The sequence below is a fragment of the Acanthochromis polyacanthus genome, chromosome 24 (assembly GCF_021347895.1).
Source record: "Acanthochromis polyacanthus isolate Apoly-LR-REF ecotype Palm Island chromosome 24, KAUST_Apoly_ChrSc, whole genome shotgun sequence".
NCBI lineage: Eukaryota > Metazoa > Chordata > Actinopteri > Pomacentridae > Acanthochromis > Acanthochromis polyacanthus.
The window spans coordinates 1,933,174-1,953,627 of record NC_067136.1 but is presented as its reverse complement, the minus strand read 5'-3'; the positions used below and the strand labels follow the sequence as shown (position 1 = coordinate 1,953,627).

General features: G+C 41.8%; 1 protein-coding gene across 1 annotated transcript; it reads left to right on the top strand.

Moving 5' to 3' along the window:
* The first annotated feature begins 732 nt into the window (after nucleotides 1-732).
* On the top strand, nucleotides 733-19,827 carry LOC110971192 (trichohyalin-like). Its single transcript, XM_051944358.1, is given in 13 exon segments — nucleotides 733-878; nucleotides 3,552-3,670; nucleotides 5,574-5,638; nucleotides 5,716-5,851; nucleotides 5,977-6,360; nucleotides 6,440-6,631; nucleotides 8,303-9,628; nucleotides 13,309-13,415; nucleotides 13,495-14,254; nucleotides 14,257-15,279; nucleotides 15,354-15,455; nucleotides 15,972-16,314; nucleotides 19,369-19,827. Coding segments are annotated over 12 exon segments (4,542 nt in total). The 5' UTR covers nucleotides 733-878; nucleotides 3,552-3,586; the 3' UTR covers nucleotides 19,389-19,827.
* Nucleotides 19,828-20,454: the final 627 nt, after the last annotated feature.

The following is a 20,454-nucleotide window of genomic DNA, read 5'->3' as shown; positions in this document are numbered from 1 at the left end:
TTTATAGCCTCTGACATCGATTTATTTGCTGAAAATGTGCTTCTTGTGCATTATTTCACTGATTAAAAGTGTTTATTTTTTTCCCAGTGCGGGCTGTCGGTGTAAAATGACTCAGAAAGATCCATATTGTTAGCCATGTTTTTAAGTTATGTAACAACAGCATATTTTTTAGCTTTGGTAGCCGTTGACAGTCATTTAAATTTCAAATATGTTGCCGTATTTTTAGCTTTGGTAGCCGTTGACCTTCATTCATATTTCAGAACATACTACTTTTGTTTGTCCTTAAAATGTTAAAGGGAAGGGAGAAAAAGTGCCATAAAAGTGTTGTTTTTACATTTCTTAACCAATACGAATCTAATCATTTTATGCTGAAATGTTTTTGAAAACATTTTTTCTAGTTTTGTTTTTTTGACAGCCATTGATTCTCATTCATTTTCAGTTTATGTGAGTAGCTCTGACAGACCTGAAATAGTTTTTTGTTGTTGAATGAGAATATTGAACAAAAATATCATGCCATTATAAGTAAATATTTACAATTATGACACATTAATATTGACATTTTCATAAATATTTGGAAAATATTGCTTAAAACACTGTAGAATCTAAAATGTATTTAAAATGTAAATTATACTTTATCATTTTTCAAAACAAAGCCAGTTGATCGAGCGTCTCATTTTACAAGAGTTGGTACGGTCCGGACTCCCCCTTCGATTGGTACAGTTGAACTGTAGGCGGGAAAGAATTGAAGATCACGTGACGCGGCGGCCAACATGGCGGCGGAGAAGAGCCGCAGCTAAGTAACCAGAAGCCTCCTGCTGAGTGAAACAAGCACCGGAGAGTTTTTCTACGTTTTCAGAGGACCGACGTTAGGTTTCCCGGTAAGTTTACATTAAATTCCCGGTTTCCTAAAATCGGACACTCGTGAGCATTTCCGTCGGAGCCGCCGCAGCCGGTTAGCATGTGTTAGCTTGAGCGGCTAGCAGCCTGTATTTGTAAACAATGAGTGAACACGCTGCTGAAAACGAAACTGCAGAGTTTCTGTGGACGATTTAGTCAAAGACACACGATGCTCCGCTTGTAGGTGGAGAAACTGAAGTGGAAAAAAGTGTTTAAGCTTTCAAGTTGAACATCTTACTCGAGATAACGTCTTGTCAAGTCAAGTCAGTCAAGAACAGACGTCGGAAACGATTAGAAACTGTAAGGCAGTTTAAGGACACAAGTTAGGCTCAATGTCCAACCTGCCAGAGGAATATACTGTGATTAGATACTAAATCTTTTACTGTCACACACAGTAAACCTTGTGTCCAGAATAAATGCTGCTACTGTTTACACTTTACTGGATTACAGTGTTATGTAAACACCTGTGGACCATTTAAAGGTGTTTCTTCTGGATGTGTTTCATATCATGTTCCTGTTTACAAACGTGTAAAAATCGAAATCAACATGACTGTATTCTGTTGTATTTCTCTACTTCTCCCTACAGTCTGTTTCTGCGTAGTTCATAGAATAGACTAGAATATGCTTTATTGTCATTATACAGTGTATAAAGAAATTGGAAAGCTTTTCCTTTTCAGTGCAAGAAAATCTTAAGAAATGGTGCAAAACAGTCTTTTAACAAATACACATTATAAATAACATCTTGTTCTCTGGTGATTTCCTGCCTAAAAAGAAAGACAGAAAATCAAACCAACACAGCTACAGATTCTTTTATTTCAGCTTGGCGGGGTTTTTAGGTGTGCAACAGCTGTCCTCATCTGTCTTTCTATGCTAGTTGCTAGCTATGGGGCAATGGTTGCTATGGGGATGTTGGTTGCATTCATACACTAGCAACTAGCATCCCCAGGCCAGTGACGAGTGTCCCTATGCTAGCAACTAGGGCTGGACCCGAATCTCCCGAATATCCGAATATTCGTTCGCTACGGCATTATCCAGATATTAATTTTGGTATCCGAGTATTCACCCCCCCCCCCACCCCCGCCATCGGACATCACCGGGCAGAAAGAATATGCAGCGTTACTGTCTTCCCTCCGCCTTCGGCCCTCATCGCCTCATCTCGTCCTGTGATCACATAAACATATACACATATATCTATAACATATACACATGTCGATGTGATCACCCCTTCCTCCCCCCAGACGAAAATATTCAGAGCTCGTCTCTTCCCTGCGCCTTCGGCCCATTTTGGCTCGTCCCGCCGTGTTCTTCGGCTCATTTCGGCTCCTCCATTCGTGTTTGTAAACACCACCCGAATGGCTGGGTTGCTGCCGACTCTGAAGCCACGCTTCACTTTGTTGCATAAACACAAGACAAGATGCTGAAGACCGCTGTTTGGGAATTCTTCAGTTTAACTAAAGACTAAACGAGGGCAAAATGTGGACCCGGGAGACCAGACGAACGGATCCGACTATTCGTGCTGTCTCCGCCGCCGCCACTGTTTAATACATTAAAACGTTGGACCCAGAGAGCTGGTGGACAAATACAGACCTGTGGACATTCACTGCTGCCCGTATGTCATTCTTTTAAAAAATAATAAATAAAAAATGTTCTGTCTCTCCACACTGAACTCTGTCACTAGCCTCGTTGCGAGAATGGGGCGGTAATGCACCAAAGTGATGGATGCCAACCGTCATAAAACCAATGAAGAAGAAGAAGCCTCGCGAGAACTGCCGTATTCAGTTGCGTGGGTGCAGTTGTCGCAAGATTAGAGCCCACAGTGAGAACAATCCATGTAGCGGAAGAAGCGATTGCGGGCATTATCTGCTTTTTTTTCCATATACAACAACCTACCAGGCATTGATAAGAGAATCGATAAGGAATCGAATCGATAAGTGGCATCAATAATGGCATTGACATTGATAATTTCTTATCAATTATCATCCCTAGTCCTAAGGCTAGTCAGTAGCCTCTCTAGACTAGCAACTAGCATCCCTAGGCTAGTAATTGGGATTGCTCTGCAAGTCACTAGCATTCCGAGGCTAGCCACCGTTGCACCAAGGCTATTCAGTGGAATCCCAAACCTACCAGCAAGCATCAATAGACTAGTGGCTAGCTTCCAAAGTTTACTACATGACATCCCTAGACTCATCATTAACATCTTTAGGTAATCTTTATCATGCCTAGGTTAATCATTAGCATCTTTGGGATAATCTTTAGCATCCCTAGGCTCATCATTAGCATCTTTAGGGTAATCTGTAGCGTCCCCAGGCTCGTCATCACAATCTTTAGCATCCCTACGCTAGTCATTAACATCTTTGGGATAATTTTTTGGGTCATTTTTAAATATTTTTTAAGCTAGATGTGCAACAGTTGTCACTGTCTGTTTTTTGTTTGTTTTTGTGTGTTTCTGCGCTTCCATCTTCGTCACATCTCTCGTGCTAAACAGACTACAGCTGAGGCTTCACCTGTACCTGGATGTGACAACAACACAAGGCGTAGCTGTTGGCAGCAATGCAGAGCATCAGTATTCAGTGTTTTAGGTCTTTAAAGGCCTCCTGAGTTGAAACAGCTGCTACAGGTTGACTCACTTTAAAGTCTACGTGTTCTCTTTTCAGATTCCTGCTGTGCGATCGAGTCCTGAAGCAGCAAAATGCCGGGAAAAAGCAGCGACCAGTTTAAAGCTGGAGACCTGGTGTTCGCTAAGATGAAGGGTTTCCCTCACTGGCCTGCCAGGGTACCCATACAGACACAAAGACACAAAAACACACACTGAAAACATCTCCATACAGCTGTTTTGTAACTAACACCTTCAGGCTAGCACCCATCGTGCCTTGGCTAGCGAGTAGCGTTTCTCACTTTTTCTAGGCTAGCAATTAGAGTCCCTCGGCTAGCAACCCTCGTCCCTTGGCTAGTAAATAGCATATTTCGCCTTGTCACTACCACGACTAGGCTAGCAATTAGAGTCCCTTGGCTAGCAACTAGCATCCCTTGATTCAAACTAGAATCCCAAGGTGTGTCACTTGCATCCCTTGTCTCAAATTATAATTCCAAAGTGAATCACTTCCATCGCTAGGCTTGTCACTAGCATCCCAAGACTAGCAAATTGTCTCGGTAGGCTCATCACTTTTTAAGGTTATCAACTAGCATCCAAAAGTGAGCCACTGACATCACTCAACTAGTCACTAACGTCCTAAGGCTACTAACTAGAGCCTCTTGGTTAAACCACTAGTATACCAAAGCTAGCAAATGGTGTCTGTCGGCTCGTCGTTAGCTTTCCAGGGTTAGCCACTAGTATGCGTAGGATAGCCACTAGCATTCCCAGACTCAAACTATAGTCCTAAGGTGAGTCACTTGCAACAGTAGCCTAGTCAATAGCATCCCTTGGCTAGCAACTGGTGTCTGTAGTCTCATCACTAGCTTCCTAAGGTTAGCAACTGGCATCCCTATGCTATCCATTAGCATTCTGTGGCTAGTCGTTTGCATCCCATTCATAGTAACTAGCTTTCCGTCTTTGGCCACTTATTAGTAAACCCTAAAAACTGAGTTATCCACTAGCATACGTAATGCTCATCTAGGAGGGGAATGCTAACTACTAGCCTGTTGTTAGCTAGCTATATTAGCCCCTCTACAGGGTGGGGAAGCAAAAATGTCCTGTCAGGTAAAAAACAAATATAATTGGGTATAACTTTTTTATTCTTTGGAATTTTGAACTGATTTCTTGAAGAACACAAATGTAAAGCTTTCAGAACATGTTTATTCAATATGTCCTCCATCAGCCATGATGAAGGCCTCGATACAACCTCTGAAAGAGGCAGAGGCCCTCCTGATATCCTCCTTGGGGCAGGCCTCCCATTCCCTGGAGAATGCAGCCTTAAGTAAATCCATATTGGCATGAGGGATGGCATTGTTCCTCAACTCAATGGCGCCCAACCAGAAAAAAATCCAGGGGGTTTAGATCAGGTGAGCTCGGGGGCCAAATGTGTTTGGGCCAGAAGTTCGCCATAATCTACTCACAGAACTTTTGGACCTTGTTTGATGTGTGAGTGGGAGCCTTATCTTGCTGCCAAACATAGTTGTTGTCAGGGTAGGTGGCCTTCAGACAGAGCAAAACGGTGTACCTCAGAACTATGTAGTACACATCAGCCCCAATTTTCTGATCTGGCTTGAAGAAGTAGGGGGGCATCTTATTGCCATCTGAGCCCAATACTCCCAGGACCATCTGGAGATCTCTTGGTGCCCAAACTGGATTGTCTGGCATGCTGGATGCAGCGAATGGTCCTCTCACTGATGCCAACAATCTTGGCAATGTCCTTTTGAGGGAGTTGAGCATCCAGGAGATCACAAACCCTGTTGCGTTTTGCTTGTTGCTTGCTCGTTTCACAATGCACCAAGGTCTGACAAATACGAAAAAGATTGGTTAAAGGTAAGGAACTTTGATTTTAATTATTGTTTTGATTACCCTCACCGTTTGGGCAGGACATTCAAATTTGTCAATAGGATATTTTTGCTTCCCCACCCTATATCCTCTATGTCATCTTATTTGTGGCTGCCGTTAATAAAATGAACTCATTTTAAGTTTTGTTTTGGGTTTACGTACACAGTTTTAAACCAGCTCTAACACTTCTTTGTGACTGCAGATCTGCAAGTCAGACCGCGGCTACAAGAAACGAATCCCGGTCTTCTTTTTTGGGACTCATCAGATGTAAGTGAATTCAGCCAATAATCAGCTGCTAAGTTTCTTGACAGGCATTGATTGATCTGTGATTGATTAACCCTCAGAGGCAGCCTGCCGCCCGAGAACGTCGTTCCGTACATCGGAAACAAGATGAAGTACGGCAGTGGAGTTCGCATTAAAGGCTTCGCTGAGGGAATGTGGGAGATCCAAAACACTCCTGGAGTCGGCAGTAAACTAAAAGTCAGTCTGAAGCTCACATTAATCCACACGTCCTGTGAACAGCTGAAGAGGAGTCAGGAATATGTTCAATTAATAAAAAGAGTTTTCACTCAAATAGGTTATTTTCTGTTCTGTTGTCTCCTCAGGTACCAGGAAAGACCAACACCCAGACTACACCTGCTAAACAGACTTCTGCAAACAGAGCTAAACCCACTTCTGCCTCTAAAGCTACACCTGCTACACCAGCTTCTGCCTCTAAAGCTACACCTGCTAAAACTTCAAATGACAAACGGAGAAGTTCGTCCGCTCCCTGTAAACCTGAACCCGACAGTAAACCGGCTGCTGCTGAATCAGAAACTCCTGTTAAAACTGCTACCAGGGCGTCGTCCAGGTTAGCTCCAGATAAATCTACAGAGTCCAAAGAGACTTCTACAAATGTTACAGAAACTGCTGTTACAGCAAGAAGCAGAAGAGCAGCAAGCCGAGGATCTGCAGGAGTGAGTGCAGGTTCTGCAGAGGACAAAAAAGAGGTGAGAACTTAAATGTTTAAATGCAGACTAAAAGTCAAACTAGCTGCGTGAAATACATAAATGTTCTGTGTCTCCTCAGATAACAGCAGGTGAAGTCGTCAGTAAACCTGCTGCTGAAACAAATAAAGCTGCAGCTAAGACAGAAACTCGAAGCACTCGAAGTTCTCCAGCAGAGGAACCAGAACCTTCAGCAGCTTCCAGCTCTGCAGAGACTGAATCTGCTGCTACCACCAGGAGCAGAGCAGCAGAGTCCAAGCTCGCATCACTGCAGGTGACATGGAAAAAACAGAAACATCCACAGCATAATCACTACCATTCACAGTTAGCAACTAGCTTCTCTTGGCTTCCTGCTCACACAACCTAAGCAGTCATTAGCATCCCAAGGCTAGCAACTAGTATCCCTAAGCTAATTATTAACATCCCTACAGTAGTCTAGTTTCTCTAGGTTAGCAAAAGGCATTCAGAGACTAGTCACTAGTGTCCCTATGGTACCAACTGGTGTTCTAAGGCCAGTCAATTGCCTCTCTAGATGAACTACTAGCATCTATAGACTAGCAATTAGTGTCTCTTGGCTAACAGCTAGTTTCTCTAGGCTAGCAATTAGAAGCGCTCTGCAAATTACTAGCGTCCCTAAGCTAGCCACTATTGCACCAAGGCTAGTCAGTGGTATCCGAAAGCTACCAACAAGCATCAGTAGGCTAGTGGCTGGCCGAGGCTCGTTGTTAGCATCTTTAGGATAATCTTTAGCATCCCTTGGCTAGTCATTAGGATTTTTAGGGCAATATTTAGCATCCCTAGACTAATCATTAGCATCTTTAGGGTAATCTTTTGCATCCCTAGGCTAGTCAATAGCATTTTAAGCTGATCTTTAACATCCCTAGACTAATCATTAACATCTTTAGTGTAATCTTTAGCATCTCTAGGCCAGTCATTAGCATCTTTCAGGTAATCTTTAACATCCCATGACTAGTCACTCACATCCGCAAACTAACAATTAACATCCATATGCAGTCATTAGTGTCCCAAGGCTAGCAGCTACTATCAGTAAGTAAGTTATTAGCATCCCAGCAGTAGTTGAATTTCTCTAGGTTAACAACAAGCATTCAAAGACTAGTCATTTGCTTTCTTACATGAGAAATTAATATCCTGAGGCTAATCGCTACTGTCCTTATGCTGGCAACTGGTGTTCTAAGGCTAGTCAATAGCCTCTCTAGACTAGCAACTCGCATCCCTAGGCTGGCTACAATTGTATCAAGGCTAGTCAGTAGTATCACAACAATACCAGCAAGCATCACTAGGCTGATGACTAGCTTCCCAAATTTAGTAATTAACATTCTTGGGCTCATCATTAGCATCTTTAAAGTCATTTTTAGCATCCCTAGGCTAGTCATTAGCATCTTTAGGGTAATCTTTAGCATCCCTAGGCTAATCACAGGCATCTGATGGTTAGTCATTCACATCTCCAAGCTAGCGACTAGCATCCCTATGCAGTCATTAGGATCCCAAAGCTAGCAATTAGTATCCCTAAAGTAGTTATTAGCATCCCTACAGTAATCTAGTTTCTCTAGGTTAGCAACAGGCATTCAAGGACTAGTCACTTGCATTCTTAAGCTAGCAACTAGCAGGCAGTAATCTGAGGGTAATCTTTAGCATCCCTTGGCTAATCACAGGCATCCCATCGCAAATCATTCACATCCCCAAGCTAGGGACGAGCATCCCTACGGTAATCTTTAGCATTTCTAGGTTAATATTTAACATCTCCCGGCTGGTCACTAGCATCTAGTCCTTTCTTGGCTACTCATTAGTCAACACTGGTAACTAAGTTGGTCGCTAGCATAGTAAGGGTCACTCAGTTGGGGAATGCTAGTTATTAGTCTGTTAGCTCTGATAGTTCTGCTTTTATTTGTTTTGGTTTTAAATAAAGTTTTCTGCTTTACATGAGGAGGATGCTGAAACTGAGCAAAAGAAGAAGAAAACAGCTGCTGGTCCTCCAGTGGCGACTGAAGGAGAGAGGAAGAAGAAAGAGGAGGAGAACCGAGGGTTGAAGAGGAAGAGAGACGAGAAGGACGAGGAGAATAAAAGAAGTCTGGACATCAGAGAAGAAGAGAAAGAGGAGACCAAATCAGAGAGACGAACTTCAAACAGGAAGAGATGGAAGGAAGTGGAGGACGAAGGAAGGGAAGAGGAGAAGACGACTTTGGAGAGACCAACATCACGACAACAAAGAGAAGAGAAAGAGGACGAAGGAAAGGAAGAGGAGAAGATGACTTTGGAGAGACGAACGTCACGGCGACAAAGAGAAGAGAAAGAGGACGAAGGAAAGAAAGAGGAGAAGACGACTTTGGAGAGACGAACATCACGACGACAAAGAGAAGAGAAAGAGGACGAAGGAAAGGAAGAGGAGAAGACGACTTTGGAGAGACGAACATCACGACGACAAAGAGAAGAGAAAGAGGACGAAGGAAAGAAAGAGGAGAAGACGACTTTGGAGAGACGAACATCACGACGACAAAGAGAAGAGAAAGAGGACGAAGGAAAGGAAGACGAGAAGACGGCTTCAGAGAGACGAACATCACGACGACAAAGAGGAGACAAAGAGGACGAAGGAAAGGAAGACGAGAAGACGACTTCAGAGAGACGAACATCACGACGAAGAGAAGAGAAAGAGGATGAAGGAAGGGAGGAGGAAAAGACGACTTTGGAGAGACGAACATCACGACGACAAAGGGAAGAGAAAGAGGATGAAGGAAAGGAAGAGAAGAAGACGACTTCAGAGAGACCAACATCACGACGAAGAGAAGAGAAAAAGGACGAAGGAAAGGAAGAGGAGAAGAAGACTTCAGAGAGACCAACATCACAACGAAGAGAAGAGAAAGAGGACGAAGGAAGGGAAGGGGAGAAGACGACTTTGGAGAGACAAACATCACGACGACAAAGAGAAGAGAAAGAGGAGAAAACAGACAGAACAGAAAAAGAGGAGCAGAAACCGAGAGAAGATGGAGGCGAAGGACCGAGGAGAGAGTGGAGGAAGAGAGAAAATGAGGAGCAGAAGGAACCAAAGAAGAAAGGTGAAGAAAGAAAGAAAGAGGAGAGACGAGATGAGAGACAGCGAAAAAAGAGGAAGCGGGAGGAAGAGGAGAAACCGAAACAGGAAGAAGGCATGGAGGTGAAGAAGAAGAAGAAAAAAAAGAAGAAGAATGAGGTGGAGAAGAAGGATGGAGGAGATGAGGAAGGAAAGGAGAGAGGAGGCAAATCTGTGGACCAAGAGGTAAAGGTCTAGCAGTTTCTGACTTGGCTTTGGTGTTTTTGATGCTAGAGCTAGCCACTTATTAGCTTAGATTAGCATTAAGTCAATTAAATCAAGTTAAAATCTAAAAATCCAATTAAAAAGTCCCATCTTTGAAATCTTATTTATCATATGTAGCTAAAAAATAATTAGCCTAGCTAAGCATTAAAACTGCAAGTGAAGAGGAAATTCAAGCCTGCATTTGTCCAATTTGTATATTCATGCCCTGACTTTTTCAGGGTATTTTTGATGCTAAAGCTAACCATTTATTAACCTAGCATAACATCCAAATTCTAAGTAAAGAAAAGCCAATGGCCTGGATCTGTTCTGTTAGTTATGTCTATCTTGGCTTTGGTAGTTTTTGATGGTAAAGCTAGTCACTTACTAGCTTAGCTTAGCTTAGCAGGCCCATAAAGTGAGTTCAAATCTAAAAAAACAAATGGAAGTCCCATCTTCAGTTCCTCCAGGATTTCACGGGCGTTTTTCGTGATTGTTGCAGCCAAAAATGCTGGAATTCGCGGCAGCTTTTCTAAAAAATTGCGATAAAAGTTGCGATGTTTTAAGCTTATTTGTTGTGATGAAATTGCGGGAGAAAGTGACAATTGCTAAAAAGCTGTATTTTTTTCCAGCTTGTAGAACACGTTTCAACATTTTAATTGACAATATTTATTCCGAAATGAATTATTCAACGTTCCAACCCATTTCCACAAAAGCTGGCACACCACAGTGGGACATTAGCAGCAGTCAGATACTGGTTTAATATGAAGTGGTTGGTAGACTTGTGACACAAAATGATCATTTACTATTGAATGAATCCTATTTGGACATATCTGTCAGTGGCTCCAAAAGTTAATTTCACTTCCTGCCACACACGTGTTCACACACACACGCTCACGGCTTGTCACGTCAATTAACAAGAACAGCACTGAGAGAGAGTAGTCCTCCACCAAGACTGTTCATTACCTGACCTCGTGCTGAACACAGGTGTGTGTTCTGCATGTGTACATACTGAATTGCGTGACCTAAACATGTAGCGGGCATAGACGGGAATTGATGGGACTCAGAAACACCCCCACAATTTAATTAGTTGTTCCTTGTATCATTTCCGATACGTCCACAGAGGTAGATTTGTTGTATGATCACATTCATGTGATCGTCAGCAGGCCGCTGAGGTAGCGTTCACTTGTTGCCATGGTTACCGTGCTGCTATCAGACGCCGTGCCGCTACCTCAATGGGAAATCCTTAACGGATCTGTGGATCCAAACTTTAAGCCGTATCACTGCTGAAGTCTAATCACTTGGTCCTTGTGTCATTTCTGACCAACCCTGAAAATTTCATTCAAATCTTTCAGTCTGTTTTCGAGTGATGTTGGTAACAGAGGAAGGATTCACACACGCTGATCGTCACATAACTCTGCCGTGTTCTTTGGTGGAATAATTAATCTAATTTACCTTCATTCTTTCAGTGCTCTAACAGATCTGGATGCAACAGTTTCCATCATGGTGATTTATATGGTCTGTTGTCCGCTCATTTCAGCCATTCTAATATGTTTCGTGTTTTAAAAAAGTGCGTATCAATTGATTTTTTTCTTTTTTTATGTATTCCACCACAATATTGCATGGGTGTAAAACAGTTTAACTCCGCTTTGGTGAAGAACATCAGTGAATTAATTGTTTATCATGATCTTCAGCAGTGATTTTTGTTGGTAAATGAGAGACATTAGTACCGCACATGTCTGCATCTTCAAACCATAAACAAGGAAATGAATTCAGTGACATACGTGCATTAGGTTTGTGCTGGGAGCTGCTATGATTGGTGGAACTCACGGGAGGCGGGCCAAAATTGCGGGAAGTTGCGGTGATTGGACAAAATTGCAAGGCCGTGCAAAATTCGCAGAGATTGGTTGATTTTGCGTGAATTCGCGCGATTGCAACATCGCAAATTCCTGGAGGGACTGCATCTTTGAGCTTGTGTTGACGAAAACAAATGATAATGAAGAAATTAATTGTTGATTTTTTTCTGAATCATATTTAGCTCACAAATAATTAGCCTATCTTAGCATAAAAACAGTAAGTAAAGAGAAACTTCAAGCCTGGATTTGTCCAGTTCATCTGTTCATGTTCTAGTTCTGATATTTTTGATACTAACACTAGCTACTTATTAGCCTAGCATAGCATCAAGACTCTAAGCAAAGGAAAACCAATGGCCTGGATCTGTTCTGGCTAGCTATTTCTGTATTTTGTTTGGTGTTTTTGATTATAAAACTAACCTTTTATTAGCTCAGCTTAGCATCAAGTCTGTGAAATTTAGTTCAAAATTTAAAAGCTTAATAAGTCCCATATTTGAGCTGAAATGAACAGAAAACGACTAATACGCAAATCAACTGTTGATGTTTTCTGAATCATATGTAGCTAACAAATAATTATGCTAGCTTAACATAAAAACTATAAACAAAGAGGAACATCGAGCCTGGATTTGTCCAGTTTAGTGTTTTTGATGCTAAAGCTAGCCATTTACTAGGCTAGCATAGCATCTAGACTTTAAGCAAAGGACAACCAAAGAAGAAGATGGCCTGGATCTGTTCTGGTTAGCTATTTTTGTCTTAGCTTTGATATTTTTGATGCTAAAGCTAGCCACTTGTTAGCTTCGCTTAGCATTAGGTCAGTTAAAGCAAGTTCAAATCAGAAAAACAAATGAAAAATCCCATCTTTGAGCTCATGTTGACAACAAAAATGATGATGCAGAAGTCCATCCATCCATCCATTCTCTATACACCGCTTTATCCTCACTAGGGTCATGGGGGGTGCTGGAGTCTATCCCAGCTGACTCGGGTGAAGATGGGACACCCTGGACAGGTCACCAGTCTGTCACAGGGCTACATATACAGACAAACAATCACACTCACATTCACACCTACGGACAATTTAGAGTAACCAACTAACCTCAGCATATTTTTGGACTGTGGGAGGAAGCCGGAGTGCCTGGAGAAAACCCACGCATGCACAGGGAGAACATGCAAACTCCATGCAGAAAGATCCCAGGCCCACCCTGGGATTTGAACCGGGGATCTTCTTGCTGCAAGGCGAAAGTGCTAACCACTATGGCGCTATGCAGCCTGATGCAGAAGTCAACTGTTCATATTTTCTGAATCATATGTAGCAAACAAATAAATAGCCTAGCTTAGCATAAAAACTCTAAATAAAGAGAAACTTCAAGGCTGAATTTGTGCAGTTTAGGTTTGTCTGTCCTCTGATCTTTTTGATGCTAAAGCTAGCCACTTTTTAGCTAGTGTAGCATTCACACAACCAATGGCCTGGATCTGTTCTAGTTAACTATTTCTGTATCTTCTTTGGTGTTTTTGATGCTAATGCTAGCCACTTATTAGCTCAGCTTAGCATTACGAGTCAACTATTGGCATTTATTGAACCACATGTAGCTGCAGGTCACAATAACACAAAACTAAACACATAGAATACTTTTTAATACGAAATACTTGGTCACAAAAATGAAAAAAATATTTTCCCTGAAGTTTGACCTCAGATTGAGCAGTTTTGACGAGTTTTACCACAAAAACTAAAATATTGGTGGAGCCAGCTGGATGGTGTCAATCACAGAAACCACTGGTATTAATAAAGTGTATTGTGAACGTTTGAATCTGCAGCAACAGCGCCACCTGGCGGCGAAGAGAGAGAGTCTGCTGAGGTCTCTGAGGGGTCTACTGAAGGCCGGCCGAGGAGCAAAGAGGAGGGAGGCGATGAAGAACGCCACGTAAGAAAACCCAAACACTGGATGCAGCCGGAGGAGGTTCAGACGGACGAGGAGTTTAAATGTCTGTTTGTGTTCGCAGGAGAGTCGGAGATCCAGCCAAGAGGAAGACGGAAACTCAGAGGACCTCAGAGAAGACGAGCAGGAAGACGGGAACCTCCATCAGCCAGAGAACACCAGAGAAGAAGAACAAGGAGGAGAAAGGAGAGAAGACGAGTCAGACGGCAGAGGAGGTGAAGGAGAAGGAGGCGAGAGAAGACGAGAAGAAGAACGAAGAAAAGAAAGAGGAGAGGAAAATCATCGGGAAGATCGTGAAGGCAACAGCCGGACAGGGAACGAAGATCCAGGTGAAGATGGGAGGAATGACAACAACGACCGAGGAGGAGAAGAAGAAGAGGGAGGAGGAGGAGAAGAAAGAGAGGGAGGAGGAGGAGAAGAAGAAGGAGAAGAAGAAAGAGAGGGAGGAGGAGGAAAAGAAGAAGGAGAAGAAGAGAGAGAGGGAGGAGGAGGAAAAGAAGACAGAGGAGAAGATGAAAAGGGAGGAGAAGCAGAAGAAAGAGAGGGAGGAGGAGGAGAAGAAGAAGGAGAAGAAGAGAGAGAGGGAGGAGGAGGAAAAGAAGACAGAGGAGAAGATGAAAAGGGAGGAGAAGCAGAAGAAAGAGAGGGAGGAGGAGGAGAAGAAGAAGGTGGAGGAGGAGAAGAAGAAAGAGAGGGAGGAGGAGGAGGACAAGAAGAAGGAGGAGGAGGAGAAGAAGAAGATGGAGGAGGAGAAGAGGGAGGTAGAGGAGAAGAAAAAGATGGAGGAAGAGAAGAAGATGGAGGACAAAAGAAAGAGGAGAAGAAGGAGGAGATAAATATGGAGAGGGACAAGAAGAAAAAAGAGGAAGAGGACAAAAGGCAAGAGGGAAAGAAGAAGATGGAGGAAGAGAAGAAGGAGGAGAATGTGGAGGAGTTGAAGAGGAGCTTGAGAGGCGGCACCGGAGAGATGAAGAAATCTGAAGATGCAACGAGACTAAGCTCAGAGGCCAAGAGGAAATCAGAAAGAACGAAGGCCGAGGACGAGAAAGACAAGAACGCAACGGAGGAAGAGAAGAAGAAGAAAGACGAGGAGGAGAAGAAGAAAGATGAGGAAAAGAAGAAGAAAGATGAGGAGGAGAAGGCTGAAGACGGGAAAAGAGTCGCAGGCGGCGAGAGGAAATCAGAAAGAACGAGAGCCGAGGACGGGAAAGAAAAGAATGCAACAGCGGAAGAGAAGAAGACGAAAGGCAAGAAGAAGAGGAGGTTGGAGGAAGAGAAGAAGAAGAGCTCGGAGGAAGAGAAGAAGTCTGAAGATGGGAAAAGAGTCGAGAGGAAATCAGAAAGAAGGAGAGCAGCAGCCGAGGACGGGAAGAAGAGCCAAACGGAGGACGAGAAGAAGACGAGCGGAGCTGATGAGACACACGGAGGAGAAGAACAGCAGAAAGAGGAGGAGAAGAAGAAAATGACAACCAGAGAGCAGAAGAAGAAAGAAAACCCCAAGGGGGAATCACAAGAGAAGATGAGCGACAAAACGGTGCCAGGTCACCCGAAGAAGAGGAGCAAAGAGGAAAAGAAACCACAGAAGAAGAGCATCAAAGACGACAAAACGGCGACAGATCAGACAAATAAAACGAGCGCCGAAGAGTCAAAACCGCAGAAGAAGAGCAGCGACAGTGACAGGAGGAGCAGAGCCGAGACGTCGGTCGAATCCACCACCAAAGAAGAAGCGGAGAAGAAGAGCGCAGAAGAAGACGGTAAACCAGAGAAGAAGAGCTCTGCATCGCTAACGGACTCAACTCTGCACAGAATCCACGGAGACATCAGGATCTCTCTGAAGTCCGACAACCCGGTAAGAAAACAAAGCCCGAGTCCTCCAGAGTGAGTCTGGAAGCGGACGATGACGACTTTCCTGTTCCTCTGCAGGACGTGTCCAGGTGTCTGAGGGCGCTGGATCAGCTGAGCATGGTTTACGTGACGTCACAGCACGTTCAGAGACACAGCGAGCTGGTGGCCACGCTCAGGAAGGTAGATGTCCAATAATCCTGACTCAAAGTGTCCAAACAAAACGTAGAAATGAGGAGAAGAGTCTGAATATCATCAGAGCTTCATCAAAACACTCAGAATCTACTGTTCATCATTTAGGTTTGGAAACAAAGGTCTTCTTTCTATAAAAATGAGGAAAACATTTAAAAATAAGTCGGAACAAATAAGAAAGTAGGGTTTCAATTATTGTTGTTGTTTTCTATGAGTGAAGAAAATAAGTTTAGATAAATGATAATTTTGCATTGTAACTTTTTCAATAAAAGTCTTGGACATGAGGTTTAACATCATTTCACAAGTTTATAATTTCAATAAATATCTGCTTTTAATAATGAGAACACAATAAGTTAAACAGTATCAGAAATTTGTGTAAATGTTTGTGAACTCAACATATCCTCTCATGTTGAGGATATCAGGGAACATTTTCAGACATTTGTGGACCTGAATGGATGAAACCATCAGAAGCAGTAACCTGACTCCTCCTTCCTGTTCCTGTTGAAGATGCGCTACTACCGGGCCAGCGAGGCCGTCATGGCCAAGGCCTCGATGCTCTACAACCGCTTCAAGAACGCCTTCCTGGTGGGGGAAGGAGAGGAGGTGGTGAGCGCCGCCTTCCTCAGGTCGCTGCTGCAGGAGAAGGAGGAGGAGGAGCAGCAGAGGGTGGAGCGGTGCAGGAGGGAAGAGCTGCTGGACCAGGTGAGGAGGAGGATGGAACAGCTGAAGGAGAGGAAGAGGAGGGACGACGACGAGGAGGAGGATGGAGAGAAAGAAGATGGAGAGGAGGACAACGGAGAGAAGGATGAGAAAGAGGAGGATGGAAAAGAACCGGACAACCAGACGGCAGGTAGAGGAAACACTACATTTAAATGTTAGTACAGTTATAATTAGCAGCTTTTAAGAAGTCTTAATTCAACACAGTTAAACATCAGCAACATTGTTAAAGCCTCCGTTTCTTGTTATAGTAATGATAATAATAATAGTAATAATATGTATCTATTAGGGCTGGGAGTTTAACACGTTAGTTTCGATTGTTTCATTACAGAAACAAAAACAACTCTTTTAATCTCATCCCTCTCAGTTCTCTAATCTGTCCCATCATTAACTCTGATGAACCCTCCATCCAGTAGGGGGCGCTGATGAACCTAAAGTGTGTTTACAGCCGTGATGAAGATGAACAGGAGAAAGTTTAACAGTGAAGCAAAACGAGTCGCATTGATCTGGTTGTTCAGAATCCTCCTGATGGATAAAAGCTGGCTGTTTTCTGATCGCCTCAGTGCTAAACATTTCATCTTTTATGGAGATTTTACATGTTTGATCAAGATCAAGAAATCTTTCATGTCCCCGTGGGGCAGTTTTTGGAGCAGCAAACAACAGACAAAACACAGTAAAATGCGATACGCAACAGCAAAAACAACAATAACAATAATAAATTAAATTCAATAGAATACAAGATAAATAAAAACCAAAGGAAAGTTAAAATGACCACAGAGCGGACTGCCTTATAAAGGCGTTAAAAACCGTTCTTTGTTAAGAAGGCCAATGGCCAGTGGGACCCATGATGCTGCTGCTGCGTGGTGCCATTACCAGCGCCACTCTCCCTGAGTGGCGCTTGTTTGTGCTGCTTTTCATTCTTTACATTGTAATGTTGTGTCTTTTTATGGCGGCTTTTGCTTGTCTTTGGGCTGTTTTCAACCTTTCTCTGTAGTTTTTGAGCTTCTTTTCATGCTCATTTTGCATCTTTTTCTGGTTGTCTTGCTTATTTTGGCCCATTTCACTTCTTTTTGTGGTGATTTAGTGGTTTTCTTTGGTGATTTGTGTCTTTATGTTTTAAATGTCTTTGTCAATAATGTGCATGTTTTGGGCTTATTTTGCACGTTGTTGTGGTGCTTCTGCATGTTTTTGTGGTTTTGCATGCTTTTGGTCCTGATTTTGAACCTTTCTGTCATTATTTGTCTTCTTTTCGTGCTCATTTTGCATCTGTTCGTGGAGGTTTTGCATGTTTTGGGCTCATCTTGCACGTTATTATGGTGATTTTGTGTCTTTTTCTGGTGATTTTCACGTATTTTTTGTGGTTTTGCATGCTTTCGGTCCTGATTTTGAACCTTTCTGTCGTTATTTGGCTTCTTTTCGTGCTCATTTTGCATCTGTTCGTGGAGGTTTTGCATGTTTTGGGCTCATCTTGCACGTTATTATGGTGATTTTGTGTCTTTTTCTGGTGATTTTCACGTATTTTTTGTGGTTTTGCATGCTTTCGGTCCTGATTTTGAACCTTTCTGTGGTTGTTTGGCTTCTTTTCGTGCTCATTTTGCATCTGTTTGTGGAGGTTTTGAATGTTTTTGTGGCTGTTTTGTGATCAACGCAGCACTTGAAGCCGACGGCATCACCTCAGTGTTAAACATGTTAAAGAGCTGAAGCTAAATGTGTACAGAAACGTTTTCTCTCACATGGAAACACGTGAACATCTGCTTGGTGGGCGCTTCACTAGGACGTCACAGGACCGCCTTTAGTCCGGTACAAACGTCAGACCAACATGGCGGCTCGTTCTCAAACGTTCTCTTCGCTATGAAAACAGTTCAGCCAAAAATGTGGAAGCGTTTGAGGTGAGAAACCAGGAGCTGAATCTGTCCTGGTTTCAGTTCAGCGACGGTCTGGACGTTTAAAGAAAGTTTACGATGCATCAAGCCTCTGCTCCCCGCCTCATAAGCATCAATGAAACTGCTTCATGCAAACATTTAGTGGTTTAAATTATTAGCTATGGGATGATCAGTGCTGCTTTGTCTTTTAATAACTTTGTTATAAACTACTAGTTCATAATAATATTTTTTATATGTATAAAAATTAATACTCCTAAAAAAGAACCGTCAAAATGACCGCATTTGTCAGACCCAGAAACTGTAAAACAGAATGAATCTGTGGATTTCCTACTTTCTGACGCTCCTTGAACTCCTCATGTTGATGTTATTTAGTGGAAAAACTGAACTAAATCCAGGCTTTAAATCATCAGAATCCCGTTTTAAAATGTTCTAAATTTTAAATGATCCACTCACTGAGTCAAATGTCAAACACAAGTTATTAGAACTGAAAAACTTTACTGGTTATACACAGATAGGTAGTAACTTTATTATCTCAATTATTTTCTTGTTGTGATTCAGATAATTTATTATTATTGAATTTGTTTCAATATATATTAAATATTTTACCAAATTCTGTGAAATATTTCTGCTTATTTGTTAACCCTTTAAGCTTCAGTCAATTCCAGCCGTTTTCAGTACAAAAAATCGCTAATATTCTATTTTTAAATAAAAAAAATTACGAAAAATACGGGGAATATTGGACGCGCATCGCGAGGTGCATTTCCTTGAAAATGACCGATTCATGGATTTTATACCGACTTCAGGACATGTTTTGGACAAAATAGTTTACTGGCTTGTGTCATCTGGATGTAAAAGGTTGGATTATGGCCGTTTTTTGTGGAATATTTTCATCTGTGTGTAATAATGAACCCGGAAATGTGAGTCGCGCTGTGTGCTTTGAAGCCGTGTACAGAGAAAGGATGGATGGATATTTGTTTTTGTCGGACAAATGTGTTTTTCTCATCCGCTGTGGTAATCGCATCTGAAAGTGGTTTATACCGGCGGATTCATGAGAATCTAAGCTTTCCATCGGCGTATAGTGTTTGTATAATCGCGTTTGCAGCCGTCGGACATTCTTGAAATTCCTATGCAAATTAGTAGGTGTACCGCCGGCGGTACACTGAAGTTTAACGGGTTAATGAAGCAACAAATAAAACACTTTATATTGATTTTTTTTATTGTATTTGAAGTATTTTATTTTTTCTCTTTCTCTGTTTATTTACTTATTGTTTGTTTGTTTCCTGTCTCCCCCCCCCCCCCCACAGCTCCAGTGGACTCTTCCTGAGGTTCTCCTGAAGCAGCTGGACTGAACCACGTCTGACCTGCGGGGGGGAGCAGCTGAACAACACGTTTACCTCGACAGACTGTTTATTTATTGTTTTATTTAACGTCAGCATTAAATCTGCTCTGAGTGGTTGAAGTCCAGCCTCACCTGGACTCACCTGTTCACCTGCTGCAGACTCCTCTACTGTTAAACATGGACTTTGTTTTATTGGTTTTATTGGGTTTTTCTTTGCCGTTTGACGTCAGATTGAAGCATTAAAGTTTGTGTAGAACTTTGTACAGACAGATTTTATGGTTTTCTTGTTTTTATTTCTGTTACTGATTAAAGTTTCCATCGTTTCTGCAGACGTCTGCTTGTCTGAGCGTCTCCACAGTTTGAGAAAAGTGTTTTTATTTTTCATTTTTAAACCTGCAGACATTAAAGACTTTAAAAAGTTAAACGTGTTTCTGAGATATTTGTTCATGCAGAAAATTAGTAAATTAGTCATAAAAATCTTTCTCTTTTAATTCTGTTTCATTTTCCTGTGTGGATAAAAACTGAAGGATTAAAAAAAAGACTGAATGCGATTTTAATCAGCCACCAGTTTTTTAGAAATTTGTAGAAAAAAGCTGAATTTTAGCAACAAACAACATTTATATAGATAGATATATGTAGAGATAGAACTCTTGTAAATAATCTAAGGAAAAATAATTGAAAGAAAAATATTTGAAATGTTTCATAAATAATAATTATTAAAATCTTTTATGATTAAATTACATTTTTTATATTGTTTAATTTTTATATAAATGAAATTGCTGTAATTCACTCAAATTAAAAATGCTTTTATAATTCAAAGTTATGTCACAACACATTTAAATTAAATATTCAGAATGTTTTAAATGTGAAGATAATTTTTAAAATAATTTGTAGCATAATGTACAATTTTAAAAATATATATGTGCCTTTTATCTGGATTTTTTTGTTTGAAGTAATTCATATTTTAAATGAAATAAATATGTTTAAAAGTGGTTATATAACCCTCCTGTTGTCCTCATTTACAGGCACTAAAAACATTGTTTCCTTGTCT